The 14,969-nt window shown below is 31.7% G+C and overlaps 5 protein-coding genes across 7 annotated transcripts in view; 3 read left to right on the top strand and 2 right to left on the bottom strand.

The window, feature by feature from the left end:
• LOC143152697 (ankyrin repeat and BTB/POZ domain-containing protein 2) overlaps window positions 1-961 on the bottom strand; it is a 41,738-nt gene extending 40,777 nt beyond the window's left edge. Inside the window, exon 1 of the mRNA XM_076323082.1 lies at window positions 457-961. The gene's annotated coding sequence lies outside the window, so the exon portion shown is untranslated. The remainder of the gene's footprint in view (window positions 1-456) is intronic.
• Window positions 644-2,109, top strand: LOC143152588 (uncharacterized). The gene is made up of 3 exons (XM_076322885.1): window positions 644-663; window positions 791-1,126; window positions 1,667-2,109. Exons 1-3 carry the CDS (start codon window positions 644-646, stop codon window positions 1,860-1,862), a joined length of 552 nt encoding a protein of 183 aa, XP_076179000.1. The 3' UTR covers window positions 1,863-2,109.
• A 558-nt stretch (window positions 2,110-2,667) lies between these two features.
• Window positions 2,668-5,486, top strand: Arl1 (ADP ribosylation factor-like 1). Its single transcript, XM_076322939.1, has 5 exons — window positions 2,668-3,000; window positions 3,145-3,244; window positions 3,522-3,638; window positions 3,798-3,909; window positions 4,155-5,486. Exons 1-5 carry the CDS (start codon window positions 2,997-2,999, stop codon window positions 4,362-4,364), a joined length of 543 nt encoding a protein of 180 aa, XP_076179054.1. The 5' UTR covers window positions 2,668-2,996; the 3' UTR covers window positions 4,365-5,486.
• Pold1 (DNA polymerase delta 1, catalytic subunit) lies at window positions 3,979-11,208 on the bottom strand. Of its 2 annotated transcripts, XM_076322937.1 has the most exons (15): window positions 11,071-11,208; window positions 10,710-10,812; window positions 10,526-10,561; window positions 10,017-10,128; window positions 9,760-9,932; window positions 9,414-9,673; window positions 9,114-9,340; window positions 8,860-9,026; window positions 8,526-8,771; window positions 8,148-8,450; window positions 7,603-8,073; window positions 7,130-7,536; window positions 6,403-7,056; window positions 6,144-6,268; window positions 3,979-4,346 (listed from the first exon to the last, which is right to left on the bottom strand). In XM_076322937.1, exons 1-14 carry the CDS (start codon window positions 11,121-11,123, stop codon window positions 6,172-6,174), a joined length of 3,309 nt encoding a protein of 1,102 aa, XP_076179052.1. In that variant the 5' UTR covers window positions 11,124-11,208; the 3' UTR covers window positions 3,979-4,346; window positions 6,144-6,171. The 2 variants fall into 2 exon arrangements, with proteins under 2 accessions (XP_076179052.1, XP_076179053.1); XM_076322938.1 differs by lacking the exon at window positions 10,526-10,561.
• Window positions 11,209-12,119: 911 nt separating this feature from the next.
• LOC143152931 (uncharacterized) lies at window positions 12,120-13,954 on the top strand. Of its 2 annotated transcripts, none has more exons than XM_076323570.1 (5): window positions 12,120-12,380; window positions 12,472-12,654; window positions 12,958-13,128; window positions 13,446-13,535; window positions 13,774-13,954. In XM_076323570.1, exons 1-5 carry the CDS (start codon window positions 12,162-12,164, stop codon window positions 13,936-13,938), a joined length of 828 nt encoding a protein of 275 aa, XP_076179685.1. In that variant the 5' UTR covers window positions 12,120-12,161; the 3' UTR covers window positions 13,939-13,954. The 2 variants fall into 2 exon arrangements, with proteins under 2 accessions (XP_076179685.1, XP_076179684.1); XM_076323569.1 differs by having other exon boundaries at window positions 13,446-13,553; window positions 13,774-13,874.
• Window positions 13,955-14,969: the final 1,015 nt, after the last annotated feature.

Genomic DNA, 14,969 nt, shown 5'->3' with positions numbered 1-14,969 from the left:
AGAACATCCAGTGCAGTTGAGAAAAAATTTGATTTTCGGGAAAACCGGTTCCCGGAGGTTATTAGAAGCTAGAGTGCGCAAACTTTCTGAACGAGCCCAATTTACCAAGCTTTTTCGATTTTATAAAATGAGCACGGTCGATCTTTATTGATTGCTTTCAGCATTTCGTTTATATCCTTATGAAAATTATTTTACTAACTAACAATATAACGCTATTTTACTGCCAATATTTAATTTATCGTTATCATTGCTACATACAATTTTGGAATGCTTAAAGAGCATATATCCAGCACAGAGACTGCAAGTTTTCTTTCTTAATTGATAAATTAATTATGTATTTTAAATAATTTTATCAATGATGCGTATTAACGTAGTTTGAAAACGATAAAATAATTCTTAAAACTGTATTCTGACATAAATACATATGATATCGCTGTGTCTCTGTACGCGACTTACCGAAGTTCCTTCAATGTGTTGGTGGGGACAAACATATGTATATCTCCGGCATGACGAGCGCTCGAAGAACACTTGACGAAAATTTTAACAGAAATTTCACTCTCCCGAATTAGTGTTCGCGTTGCATTTGCATTTTGGTTCTCACCGTTCGTCCAAAGGACACGTAAAATATACGGAATGTTCCACGATGGAATACATGATCGCTTCGTAAAGCACACCACGATATCTCGCGAAACTGTAAACACACACGAACTTTTTAAACGGTGCCCCGCGGACGACGATGTTCGCGCAAATACATAATGTAGCGTGATCGACGATAACCGCGTCGCGATAGCGAGAACGATAACAGATTCACTTGGTTTATTTCAAATTTTTACGGGCGATATCATTCGTCTCATTATGAGGCAAAGTATCCGCACGCACGTCCAACCGAGTCGCCGCTTTTCGGCAGCTGTCAATTACTAGCAACACAGGCGCCGCGTTTGTGCAGCATCCCAGCAGAACCACTTTCGGTCCAGGCTACAAAAAAAAGAACCTGTTGCGTGAGAGACGAACGTGGAAGACGATATCTCTGCCATCTGTTAGCAGTCGTGACGAACAGCAATAACGTCACGACAATTATCAACGGCGTTAATGTATTTCGCTGCGGCATGGAATGTTATATATATTTGTAATTATTTCAAACTTTCCGTGTTAATATCACATGATTAGATATCACGGTTTTAATATATCTCGGAAAATACTCTGGATTTTAAATATTTAATAGCACATGCATTATTTAGAAAAGAAATAGAATAGATTTCATATTCAGTAAAATTAATGAAAATATATTATGCCACACATTATTTTCGTTGAATTATAACTTTTGTTTTTGTACATTTGTCGAATGTGTTTATACATATGTCTAACTGTTCCATTTTAATTATTATGGAACTACTGTAATATTAATTTATAATTAAAGTTCAATACCTGATATAAGACATTGTTAAAATAAGATAAATGTACAGGTGATATAAACCGTGATTAGTGCTTGAAGTATACTGATTATTTCATCTTTGAAAGTTTTTCAATGTCAGTTATGTCACAAGTGTCTATGTATATTTACGCAACAAGTCGAGTGTGATATATAAGATTCCTTCAAGGAAGTGTTATAAGATTTTTTTGCAGAAATTAGCGGAGATAGCAACAAAATTCTTTTTTCTATTTTTAGATTCATCGAGTCCCTTGTCTATGACATTAAGAGTAAGCTTGGAGGACTAGCCTGTGGTGGCGGGAGTGGTTTCTTCCTTATTCTTTTAAATGACACATCAATCTTTTGTATAATTTTGGATAGTTCTTCTAACAAAAAATATATTATTTACTTGAAACAATGTTCAATATTTTACAATAATGAAGAAATAGGATAAAGAATATTCTTCACAAGCAGAGCTGGCAAAGGTTGGGAGTTGCAGAGAGAGGGAGTGAAACATATCAGGGTGAACATGGGAGTTATAAAGTTGTATTTGTAAAGATTTATTAATTTTTTTACTGATGTTATTTGAACATTTGTTAACAACACATTGCTTTTGATGTACTTCACATCAGTTTTTTGTTACATTTTCTTCACTATATAAACTATTTAAAAAAATAAAGCTGAATAATTTCTAAGCAAACAATTTTATTTAAACTAATACTTTATTTAAAACGCACTGTATATGAATCTATATATTCTTCTTTCGTCACTGCTCATTCAAATGACTGGGAGTGGCATATCAAAGTGCACTTTATTAACTTATCAATTAAAGTATAGTGTTTATTGTATGAGGATCAACAAAACAGAAGACTGCCTACGAAATATGTAACTTTGCGAAGAATTTATTATTCCGAATAAAATAAGAAGAAATCTACTACGTACATAGCGAATTATACAAAATATCTTTAAATTAAAAAATTTAATTAAAATGGTCTGTACAAAAATATATTTTATAAAAGAGTTTTATATGATTATATACGTTTCTAACTATTTACAATTACAATTACATTTTCCTAAACATATGTTACGTAAACAATATACGTACAGGCTTTTAAACAATTTGAATGAATAAATCTTAAGATAGTAAATGTCAGGTCTAATATATTTCGTATATTAATTCGGCGAAAAGACGTTATTTCAAATATAAAATCATTATAATGTAAAAATATTTGCATCTATCATGATTCATAATTATATCAGACATATGTTAAAAACGAAAAATGATTGAAAAACTTTAGGAAAGAATAGAGATGGCAATAAATAAATTTACTCGGTAAAAACAGGTTACAAAAAATTTTTCTGAATATAGTAGTAATTTGTACGCTAAGTTGGTATATCGAAAACGCAAGGAACAGCAACGAACTTCACACGAGTTGAAATACAAGTCAGCAAGTAATCCAAAAGGAACCGCATCCGTGGACACTTAAAGGGGTGTGCGCCCCGGTTACTTTAGACACAAGTGTGGTTATTATATTTGACAATAAACTTTAATTCATACTATATGAATTGGAAATAATACGTTATCGACATGGGTGAGTCGTGCGATATATTTTCATGGATATACGCTCCTGAGATCGCAGAATCTCCAAAATGAATACAAATATTGAGTTGATCAGCGGACAGTTTGTCGTATTTTATAATATTCGTACACAATTCTGAAACTTTCGTCTTTCCAGGAGGATTACTTAGTTATTTTCGCAATTTGCTCGGGAGCCGGGAAATGCGAATTTTAATTCTGGGTCTAGATGGAGCCGGGAAAACTACGATTTTGTACAGGTTTGGTCTACATTGACATCCTCGCCTACAAAGCACTTGACAGTTTACGTTTTACATACTTCTATACACATTAAAATTAACACTACATTCTCATTTGTTTCTTATTTTCTATCAGTTTGTGTGATTGATTTACTTATTCGACGAACGTCGTTTATTTTACATTACCATTTATAACCAAAGATTTAGATATGTGTGTATGATTTATGAAAAATTTAAGACAAGCTTGTTGGACTTTGTGTGACAAGTTGTGAATTTTCTTCAATCTTGTATTTATTAGATTGCAGGTGGGCGAAGTGGTTACAACAATACCTACTATAGGGTTCAATGTAGAACAAGTTACATATAAGAATTTAAAGTTTCAAGTATGGGATCTTGGTGGTCAAACTAGTATACGGTATGTTGATTGTATCATTATGTATTGAAAAAAATTATGTTTAATATAATGTATATAAATGTTACTTACAATGTTTATCAATTATAAATAAGTGTCATGATTTGTGAATTTATTAACGTAACAAAAACATATCAATAATGACCTCCTTTAAATTTACAGACCATATTGGAGGTGTTATTACTCAAATACAGATGCAATAATTTATGTTGTGGATTCAGCAGACAAAGATAGGATAGGTATATCGAAAGATGAATTAATTTACATGTTGAGAGTAAGTATTTTTTAGTGTTAATATACAATTAGGAAGTGGTGGACTTAATAAAGTACTTTTGCTAAATAATTTAATTTCAAATTATATTTTATTAAATATCAATATTATTCAATCACCGTTTGCAATAAAAAATATTATGTTCCTAAAATATGGAACAAAATTTGTAATATCATGATAATGAAACAGTAAGATACAACAAAGTTATCGATATCCTATATAAAAGTATATTGATTATATGCTTTTAGGAAGAAGAATTACAAGGTGCCATCTTGGTAGTTTTGGCGAACAAACAAGATATGGCAGGGTGTTTAAGTGTTGCAGAAGTACACCAGGCACTTGGGTTGGATGCCCTTAAAAACAGAACATTCCAAATATTTAAAACATCTGCAACAAAAGGCGAGGGACTTGATCAAGCGATGGATTGGTTGTCGAATGCACTGCAAAGTAGAAAATGATTAACGTTATTGAAGAAAATCTTTTTTACCCAAGCCTTACTGAGAAGACTAGTCACACGACTGTCACTTTGAATCACCCATGCTGAGCTGGGCGTATCATTACGTTTATTTATTATAATTATATTTTAAATAGCCTTACAATTTCCATCAAGAATCTAATCTAAGATTTATCATACTTTTCGTAATATGAAATACGGAATAAAAGTGAACTAAAAATTTTATCTTTTTACATAACTTAAAATGAAATAAAAATAGAAAATCTTTAAATGTAAGTATTTTTTTGTGCATTAGTATCTGATATTTTATCGTTACCACAATTCTGCTTTTATTACTTTAATAATGTAATTAAGTGACTTTTGCCACTCACAAAGCAATACAACAAAACTTTCAACAAGTTTTTTAATAAATTCTATAAGGAAAATGCAAGTTCATTCTTACAATTGGCGGCAAAAAGTACAGTGTACATTAATATAAATACAGGGGGTTCAAAAAAATGGAATAAATTGAAACGTGCAATTTCCTCATATGAAAAGAGTTAAAAAAGTCCTGTATCATTTTGTAATCTGGAATCTTGTTTTTAAGGTAGGAGCAGTTACAGTTTATTAATGTGATTCCTGACATGCGCTATTTATATCCCAACTAGCTAATCGCGCAGTCACACATGCCCGCACTAACACAAGCAATATATATCCATGATGTTCATACATGTAAAAACTTTAACTGCTTATATTCTGATAACGAAGATTACAAAATGATAAATTTTGAATTTCTCTTTATGCAGAATTTGTATGCATCAGATTGTTCCATTTTTGTTTAAATACCTGTATATTACTTTTCCTATGATATTAACCAAGGCTATCATTCATAGACATTGCAGTACAATTGGAAATCGTTTAACGTGTCAATGACACACTGTGTGAATAATTATGTACATATGTGTAACTGGTTTAATTTCATTTATATAATGTAAGACACTAAAATGTAAAAAGTTTTTTTTCTATAAAAAAAGAATCCATGTAAACGCAAAAAATTTTGATTTACGTTTGAAACACAATACTTTGAATACTTATAAATTTGTAACATGGAATCACGGAAAAGCTTAATACTGCCGTACAAAAATGAGATTAGTATTTTATGTGTCATTCATTTCAAAACAATACCCAACAAAAGAAAATTAAGTGTATGTTGTTAGTTTTTGTTTAAAAGTGAACTATTTGATTTTAATTGTTTCAGTTCATATACCAAATAATACTAAATAATATTTAAGTACGTTGATCAAACGCATTTACTGAGCAGTGTACTGAGATTTGATAATTTATGTATTTAAAATAAATATAGACACTATTTCATAATAAATATTCCAAGTATCAATTGCAGTTTGACCAGTCATTTAAATTATTTAAAAAAAGGGAATATATAATTTTAGAATTTTCTAAAGTAGAAGATGTTCCTATGTATTTACAAAATATTTATCCATTTATGTTATACACAATTGATAGTGAAAGTTATAAACTAATTTTCTACACGTAATTTGTACAAAGAACTTGCAAAACAATTAAATGTTTTATGCAAATTTTTCTATGCTTGTAATTTATTATAATTTAATATCATGTGTTTTTATGGATTAGAATTAATAATCTGTTGAATCAACTTAATGCACTAAGAATAACAATTTATACTTTCAAACACGGGAGCAGAAAGTATGACAGTATAAAGAAACTATAAATTTATTTAAAATAATCATTTATGTATTTATTAATAATTATTGTACATATATACCTAAAGCATGTTTTCCAATGCATAAATGTTACCACTCTGGAATTCCAAATCTCTCAATACGTTTCATTTGGGTGTCTAATTCCATCTGAACTTTCTTTCTCATGTAGAATATTGGACAGTCACGACTGAAAAAGAAAGTCACGATTACAATTAAAATTTTCGCGTCTATAAATTCTAAATTAATTACTAGTACAAACAGATTTACAATTATTGTTATTCGATAAAATTTCGTAAGAATATAGATTTTCATAAAACAAACCTCGTGCACAACACTTCTTGATGAAGACTTCCCTGACATCTCTGACATTCTGTCCATAATCTGCAGAATTTTTCTTCTAATAGCCTACCAGCATATAATTCAGTCTGAAAGAATTCTGCTTCCTTTGGTTCGCAGTATTTACATACAGCCATTTTCTCTCTGTCTGATGTCAAAACAGCTCTACAACCTAAGCACACTTCTTTTTTAAGTGTAAAAGCAGAGAGAGCACCAACTTTGGATGTAGCAATAGATTTTGTGCGTGTATGATCACCTTTCAACAGGAGCGATTCTGCCTTATCGCCAAGAATTGGTTCAAAAATACGCACAAGTGGCTTGGACAATTGATTTTCTAAATAATGATTTGTGTCTATAGGAATGTTGTTCTCTAATACGTAGATTGGATCCTCTGCTTTTTGATAGGCCGGTGTTTTTTTTGGAGCTTTAATGAAAATATATGGAACTCTATCTCCGAGTTTAGGCGCAGTTCCTGCATCTCGTTTTTTCATTTTTGCCGCTAATTCAACGTGTGCTTGTTTGGCTTTATAGTCAGTTTTAGTCAATTCTTTCGTAACCACTAACTGAGAAATGTCAATACGATTGCATAAAAGGTCGCTTATAATTTGTTTCGCATAATTTAGGGCGTCATTGGGATTCCTAGCATAAAAAATAATTTTAATACTTTTCCTTCTCCAAGATTATAAGTACCATAAATTTAATGTTCAATTACCTATCAATTAATAACTTTTGCAAACAGGTGTTCATCATGTTTGCTACTAAAGGGCAATTATCTCTTCGCACAGTTTCAAGACCTTTGCAATCCATTTTATCGTACTTATCGGGACGCGTAAAATACAAACCAGCATATCGTTTTTTGTTAATTAATAAATATGGGAAATACACTTTCTCGAATTCTAATTTTATAGGCTTGAGAAACTTTGACGTTACGTATTCTGCCGCTTCCCTTCCAAGTTGCATTGCTTCCTCGATCGTCTTAACACCAAATTTAACCATAACGGAATCAGTGTCTCCGTATATAACTACAGCGTCATTTTCGTATCCCTTTGAAACACAATACTGTTCTTCTACTTCTTGTTTTGTTTGTTCTATCATAGCGCGTCCATATGCAGTTACACTCTATAATTTACGTTCAATAAAATACACATTAACAGTAAGAGAAATTTATATATTATAAAATTTTACCGTTGATATTTCCAAACAAGGTAATTTTCCCATTTGTGCACCAGTGAAGCCATAGACAGAGTTGGCTGATACTTTTAAAGCATATTGTCTGCCATCCAAAACTTTTTGCTTCAATGGATCAGTCTCTTTTTTTAATTCAGCCTTTGCTGTTTTTCTAGCGGATAAAAGATTCTCCAAAATTTCAGGAAGAATTCCTTTTCGAATATTAGCTTTGATAAACGTTGAGTTGCTTGGGGTTTTAGTCGTATCATCAGTATTGACTTTATATTTAACTTCCCTATCATGGTTTAATAGTGTTGTATAACATAAATTGTGTGCCATGATAATACTTGGATATAGGGAATTGAAATCCAAAGTAGTAATAGGATCACTATAGTATCCACGTTTTGGCTCTATAACTGTTGCACCTTCGAATTGTTCGTCGTTACCTTGGCCATGATGTACTGGCATCAAAAAATCTTTCTCCCGAGTCTGAAATAATATGTCTGTAATTCGAATTGCCAATTTGTATTGATAACTATAAAAAGATAATTATTGTAACGAACCTTCCTCAGAAGCTGTGAAACAACTTTTATTTGCTGTCCTCGGGTTAATAAATTGTAAATAGAAATTCCAGTAACTCTTGACATTTCCATGTAAATAATAATACACATTAATTTATCTAACAATCTGAGCGGTAAATATGCATCCTTTAAACAATAGACAGCAAGTCTTCGACGTGTTTGCGCGTTACCATTTTGTAAATCTGTAATAATACTATGGTGAACGTCTTCTTTCTGTTCTTGCAAAAAGTGGTAAGAAACTGCATTCAAAGTGTAAGATCTTAATTTGTAATCTCTAACCAAAACCTAAATATAAACATAATTTTAGCTTTATTACATTATATTAGTATTTTGAATAGAATTAAAAATGATTGCCTTTACCAATAACAAATCAAATGGAACTCTTCCTTCAAAATTTACGGATTTATTCTCACGTCGACCCATCTGTTTACTCTGAAGAACGTGAACCTTAATTACAGACTTTATATTCTTTATTCGACCAAGAAATTCAAAATTTTTTACATTGAGATGCTTTGCTCGATTAATTAGATAAGGAAAGTCAAAATTATTTATATTATATCCTGTAAAAATATCAGGATCTGATTGTCTCACGAAATCAGCCCATTTCTAACAGAAATAAAATAAAATAAAATTAACACAGTGATTTAGTCTAAAAATGATTGATACAACAATAAAACTTTGAATGTATTTGTACCTCTAACATTACACTTTCCTTATCAGAACTTAAAACTTGACAGCCAACAATAGGCGCACATGTATCAAGTGTAAAAATGTTCCGTAGAAAAGGTTCTGGATCTCCTTGTCTTATTATCATGTTAGCAATTTGTATAACAGGATCATGATTTGGTTCAGGAAAAATACCTATATTTATAAATAAAGTTTATATATATATTTATGCAGTTTTATATATAATAGAGAAAGAAATATATATAAGAAAAGTAAGCTAACCTTTGCGTCCAGCACATTCAATATCGAAACTAAGTATTCTAAATGGTGCAATTTTTGACCATTCTCCTTCTGGTGCATGAGAAATGAAAGCATCCCATGCAACATCTACTTCTAACTGACATCTTGTAGTCAATGGTAACATGTGTCCATAATGGTTACGTAATTTCCACATTTTTGGTGGCAATTCAATCCATGAACATCCAACAACTGATTTATCAACCATAAATCTGAAATATACAGAAAAACTTACTTGAAAGTAACTGAAAACATTAAAATTGTATTAAAATTTATTCTACCCACCTAATATCAAAATCAATATTGCTTTCAAAAGCACTGTATTGGTGTTTAAGATCAGAAAAAATGTTTTCACTTTCAAGCAATCTTTTGCAAGGGGCTATTAATCGTGGAACTGCTACTGTGATTTTTAAAAATAGTGATTTTTCACTTCCAGCATATCCATACATATTTTGTTTGTACACTTGCTCCACAGCTAAGACAGCTTCCTGAATATTTTGTGGATTTGACCTCATATCTTTTAACACAGCTGTATTCAGAGCATCCTAAATAATGTATGGATAAGTAATAAGACAAGCAATTTACAGAATGTTCAAATTGAACAATACAAATGGTTTTCATGATTCTGTACCTTAAATGGTTTGCAATGATGATTTGTAAAGTTGGATGGTGCTGAAACATACAAATAAGGACAAAATCCATGGACATGACAACAAACAGAGTTTTCCTGTTCCGTAACACCATACATTCTCATTATTGGTACGGGAGCCAGTTTACTACCTGGCATTCCAGGTAATGGTGCTCCTGAATAAAGATAATTTTACAGATGTATTAGAAACTGGACATTTTTTTTTGTTCTCATTTCTTCTTGTAGTAGTATTAATTTACCTAAATAATGATCAATTTCTATTTGTTGAAAAATTAATGCATCTTTTTGTGGATTTAATTGTGGTGGAGGAGGTCTACTCCATTTTGAAAATGTGTTTTCTTGTTCTGGACCCTATTAAAAGTAACTTAAAATTATTAATTACATTTGATAGTGTTTTTTGTTACAAACCTAAAGAACATCATATAAAAGCATTTTAGCAACAAAAATGTAACATAGGAAAAGCAGCAAGTGAACAATGAAAAATAGTGTATATAGTTGGGATACATTAGTTAATACGATTTGCAAACATAATGTCTATGAAGTTTTGAATATAATGTAGTGCATCAGTATATACACAAGTGATTATAGAAGTACATTATTATATATAGAAAAAAAATGTCTAAATCAATGAAATACATGATCAATGAAAACTGTTATAAGTTATTTTAACATTCAAATTGAACAAATATAGTTAGACTTTAAAACATACATTAACGTATAAACACTTCTATCACAGGCATTAACTCACTGCTTTTCGTTCATTAATTAATGGTACATCGGGTGGCTAAAATAATAAAATATTGATCAATAATGTGTCTAAATCATTTTGTATATAACAATTTAAACACAGATATTAACTCTAAACTCTAAACTAAATTTATAATAATCAATTTTGTTTTCATTATAAGTACGATTATTTTATTTTTATATACCTCCTCAATCATTTGAGATACATCTCCAAAATCATCATCCATTTCATCCATATTAGCCAATTCGGCTTCAAAGGAACCAGGATAATCATCCTCATCTTCGTCTCTGTTAATAAAAAAAATATTTTAAAATAGGTGCTAAATAAAGAACTGAAAAAAGACATTGATTAAGGTTCTTAATTTGACTATGACATTCGTGTCAACAAAAATGATTGTATACTATGCACTTAAAAATTCTAGACTCAGTTTACGCTAGTAAAATATTTTCTTTACGCAATAATAAAAGAAGGGCAACTATGAGTTCACATAATGTACGCGAAATAAGGTTAAAATAAAATTTTCAACAAGTATTATAAAAATTTACCGATATTTAGTCCTTTTTGCAGCAGAAGGTGTTGAAAAGAATTTTTTGTTCATTTTGCCGTGTTAAATTGTTTATGACATGCACATGAATATCAGTGTAACAAAGAGCATTTCTCACGAATAATTCGATTACAAATTCTAGCCCGTGTCAAGTAAAAACGGCGCGAAACAGTTTCAATATCTAGTTCCTTTAGTTCTAAACAACAAATGTACACACTATTTAATTTTATGAATTAAAGACTTATATAGATATAATTCAATATTTTACTTCAGATTTTAGTATTCTATATGTTTTATCTGTTTGAATTAAATTTTTTATCGAACAATTGTTACATATTATTTTCCATCAAATAATGGTGAAAATACTACACAATCGCTACAAATATTCAGTTTTATTAAATTGTTAAGCCTGTACCACACATATAATTTCTTGTTATAGTAAACAGATAAATATTATTTATTTCAATAAATAGACTATTACAATGTAAAGCTCTTTTGTAACGCATAAGAAACAAACGAATAAGTATATAACTCTGATACATTTCAATAAATACATTTCATGCAATGAAAATAGCTTTCTTTCTTTTTCTACTTTTCTCCCATTTCCTTTATGTAATTCTACATTATTAGTCATTGAAAAGAATATGAATGTTCCAAATGTTATTCAATTATTTCTTCTTTAGAGTATGAATTAATCCAAAGTACGGTCTGAAAATAATTGGGACTTGGCAAATTTTATTAAACTGCTGAAATTTTTAAAATATTTTTATAATTAGTTTTATGTTGCTAAAATATTTCAAACTCCATCTGTTACATCATTTTCTAAATCTGATAAGTTTGATACGACCTCACATGATATAGAGGGACGAGTTTTCTGCATTAACCATCTTTACCGACTTTTATGGCTTAGTTGAATGTAGTTTCTGCAATCGCCATGCGATAACGAAGAGGTCGCTCTAAAATTACTAATATTTTATCTAGTCAAGTAATAGTGGTATCAGTCCGATAAAACAGATCGAGAGAACCGTCGGTTCTTTCATTTTGTTTTCATTCAATTATTTCCTCGGTCAAATTCAGATTACATAAACACACATGAACTGGAATAAATTTTTTAGCGGTGACGGTAATAACGAAGACGATGGAAACGAGGATGATACAGAAACGGACGAGGATGTCACCGATAGTAATGGAACCATCTCGACCGACAAAAGGCCACACTTTCTTGGAATACGTTTCCATGATTTTCCGCACGGTTATCTGTCGCGACGATGCGGTAAACCTGTTTTTGTAACCATCAACGCAACAACGTTCGTAAGTAACCGAAGTGAACTGTCGAACAATCACTCGGTGAATTAATTTAAAATAATGCATACTGGTTTAATTTGATTTGAAATAAATAAAGCTCGCAGGCATCGTTGGTGTTGTAACATCGATATGGACGATCATTGACGATAAAATAATGTCAAGACTAATGGGACAACGGTGTTTCCTGATTACTTTATTGCTTACGGGTCTTGTTGGTTCTTTAACGTCCTTGCTCGGAATTGTTGGACTGATACGGAAACAAAGGATCTTGTTGAACATCGTAGGTTGCACACTCAGAAACAAACGTACTATAATAATACACGTTTAACCGATGCACTTAATTCATACAAAATTATCCTCACCACTTTCGAGGACTGCGTAACGGTTCTAGGTTAGGAATTCTTTTTTTTTTTTTATTTCACTCATATTTTATTTTACACCTGTCTTCGACGAGCTCGAGAAGCTAACAAACGCAACGAGATAAAATACAATTCTCAGAATACCTAATTTCACGAATAGCATCAATTAAGAATGCACTATTGTACCGTGCATTGAGAAATTTAAGAGCGTTATGTCGTTTCAGTACGCTACGTGTTGCTTGATTTTCCTTGGCGTTATATTTATCAACGCGTTACTGAGCTTATGGATTGTCGAGTACATCACGAAAAATATCCAGAATGATATGGTCACCTCCATCAAAAGTTATAATTCCCTGTCGTCGAGTAAAGAGGCTTGGGATAATACTCAACGACACGTGAGAAATTAGTTTCGTCCATTATACGCGCGCGAGGAATATGGAGGGTTCTATTCGTTTAGGGGTCATATCCATAGACACGTACAGACTAGATATAATTTGACTATATAAACGAGAACTGCTAGAAAACTTGAACGAATTACATTTTTGTTACTTGACGAATATAATACTCATTGAACGAATAGGACCCGCCATAACTCTAGATGCAATCTTTTCGCGCACGTACTGTACTTACTACTGCAAACTGTCTTGTATTTTACTCTCCTCTTTTTCTTTCGAACGCCACAGATAGATGTTAAGAAAGAACTGTGTTTTAGCTGAAGTGTTGTGGAATTAAGTCTTCGAGCGACTGGATCAAGTATCGTATCAATATTCCGAAAAGTTGCTGCGCCATTGCTATCGAACACGTAATGTTTCCTTGACAAGTAATCTTTTAGCGAATTCTTTTCGATTAACAATTTCTGTAACTTCTTCTGCAATATACGAGACGATTTTTGCGACAACGTGAATATTTAAAAAAAATTTCTCTATTTCAAATCGAATATTGAGGGCAAAAGCACTGGTGATAATTGAGTGATTTTAAAAAGAAGTTCGAAAGAGATGCTCTCGTTATTGCGTAACGTATACATGAACAATTATTTATAGTGCATACAAATGACGGATGCTGTATCTTTCAAGGCAGGATGTTTAAAGAATGCTGTACTTTCACTCAAGTCTTACATTCCCGCGATAAACATATCAGCGCTCTTGATCTTTGTGATCATAGTAAGCTATTGTGATTATAAGATGAAATATGCACGATTGATATAGCGGGCAGAGTTTGAAATCGAAAGGACTCGAACTGGTAGTACTTTGAATTCGTACAAACATATTATTAAGTAATTAATTTAAATGTCTTTTAGATCTACTTTACCGACGAGTATACTAGCAGGTTTGGAACGAGATACGTTTCATGTTCCTTATATCGCTGATAGAGGGCAGACTCTGTCAGCAGCCACACTGGTAGTCTTTTATATCTACTTTACCGACGAGTCCACTAGCAGGTTTGGAACGAGATACTTTCATGTTCCGTATATTATGAATAGAGGGCAGACCCTGTCAGCATCCACATTAATCTTAAAATGTGTCGATGAAAAAGACTCTTCTGTCTTTTATCAGAACTAGACAAAAATTTGATCTAGATATTAATCACGGACATTAAATACAAGATAAATAACTTTTCATTCGTAGCTTCTTCAACAAAAATCAATACAACCAACGTGTGGTGATGTATCTCCGTTTATTCGATAAAAATTTAAAGAACGTTAACAGAAACGAATTTTCCCCTCGCATGAAAAATAAAATAATTTAACTTTCATGTGTGAAATGTCTGATTGTGCTTTTGTTTCTAGTAGACACTGGCTTCGAGGGTTCAGCTGACAATAAATTTGATCATACTACAACAACTAAAACTTGGATTTTCCATTTCTGAACATTCACTACCGCCTGCTGTATCAATCTCTCGTTTTGCCAATTATTCTCAGATCGTGAACGATTCTCGTTCCAGTTGCTGAGCTTCTTCCTGGCGCTCTGCATTCTTGCCACGATGAAAGAACGTCGCTCCAGTCGCAGTTGATTCGTCATCGAGGGACTAATGCACTAAATGCATACAGTACACGGAACGAATGAGGGCGAAGGTGAACGAGGATCAAAATGCGTGAATGAGAGTACTCGGACCAATGAAACGTTTTCCCGTTTTTATTATCATATATAGATCATATATTTTCTGAAAACACTTAATATATTGTACTTATGATAGTAATATTGTAAGTTATTGGACATGCTGGTTGGGTTGTGACACA

The sequence above is a fragment of the Ptiloglossa arizonensis genome, chromosome 11, assembly GCF_051014685.1.
Source record: "Ptiloglossa arizonensis isolate GNS036 chromosome 11, iyPtiAriz1_principal, whole genome shotgun sequence".
Lineage (NCBI taxonomy): Eukaryota > Metazoa > Arthropoda > Insecta > Hymenoptera > Colletidae > Ptiloglossa > Ptiloglossa arizonensis.
Note: the sequence above shows the minus strand (reverse complement) of the source record. Positions and strands in the feature narration are given on the sequence as shown.

Excerpts from the sequence above, each read along its gene's own strand:
- LOC143152588 (XM_076322885.1), top strand. The coding sequence starts at position 644 with ATGGAATACATGATCGCTTC. Across the intron at positions 664-790 it reads ATGGAATACATGATCGCTTC|CGAGAACGATAACAGATTCA; the intron begins GTAAAGCACACC and ends GCGTCGCGATAG. Across the intron at positions 1,127-1,666 it reads ATGGAATGTTATATATATTT|ATTCATCGAGTCCCTTGTCT; the intron begins GTAATTATTTCA and ends TTCTATTTTTAG.
- Arl1 (XM_076322939.1), top strand. Across the intron at positions 3,245-3,521 it reads AAAACTACGATTTTGTACAG|ATTGCAGGTGGGCGAAGTGG; the intron begins GTTTGGTCTACA and ends TGTATTTATTAG. Across the intron at positions 3,639-3,797 it reads GGTGGTCAAACTAGTATACG|ACCATATTGGAGGTGTTATT; the intron begins GTATGTTGATTG and ends TTAAATTTACAG.
- Pold1 (XM_076322937.1), bottom strand. The coding sequence starts at position 11,123 with ATGAACAAAAAATTCTTTTCAACACCTTCTGCTGCAAAAAGGACTAAA. Across the intron at positions 9,674-9,759 it reads ATCATTGCAAACCATTTAAG|GATGCTCTGAATACAGCTGT; the intron begins GTACAGAATCAT and ends TACATTATTTAG. Across the intron at positions 8,772-8,859 it reads AGGAAAGTGTAATGTTAGAG|AAATGGGCTGATTTCGTGAG; the intron begins GTACAAATACAT and ends TATTTCTGTTAG.
- LOC143152931 (XM_076323570.1), top strand. The coding sequence starts at position 12,162 with ATGAACTGGAATAAATTTTTTAGCGGTGACGGTAATAACGAAGACGAT. Across the intron at positions 12,655-12,957 it reads AAAGGATCTTGTTGAACATC|TACGCTACGTGTTGCTTGAT; the intron begins GTAGGTTGCACA and ends ATGTCGTTTCAG. Across the intron at positions 13,536-13,773 it reads GCGCCATTGCTATCGAACAC|TGCATACAAATGACGGATGC; the intron begins GTAATGTTTCCT and ends AATTATTTATAG.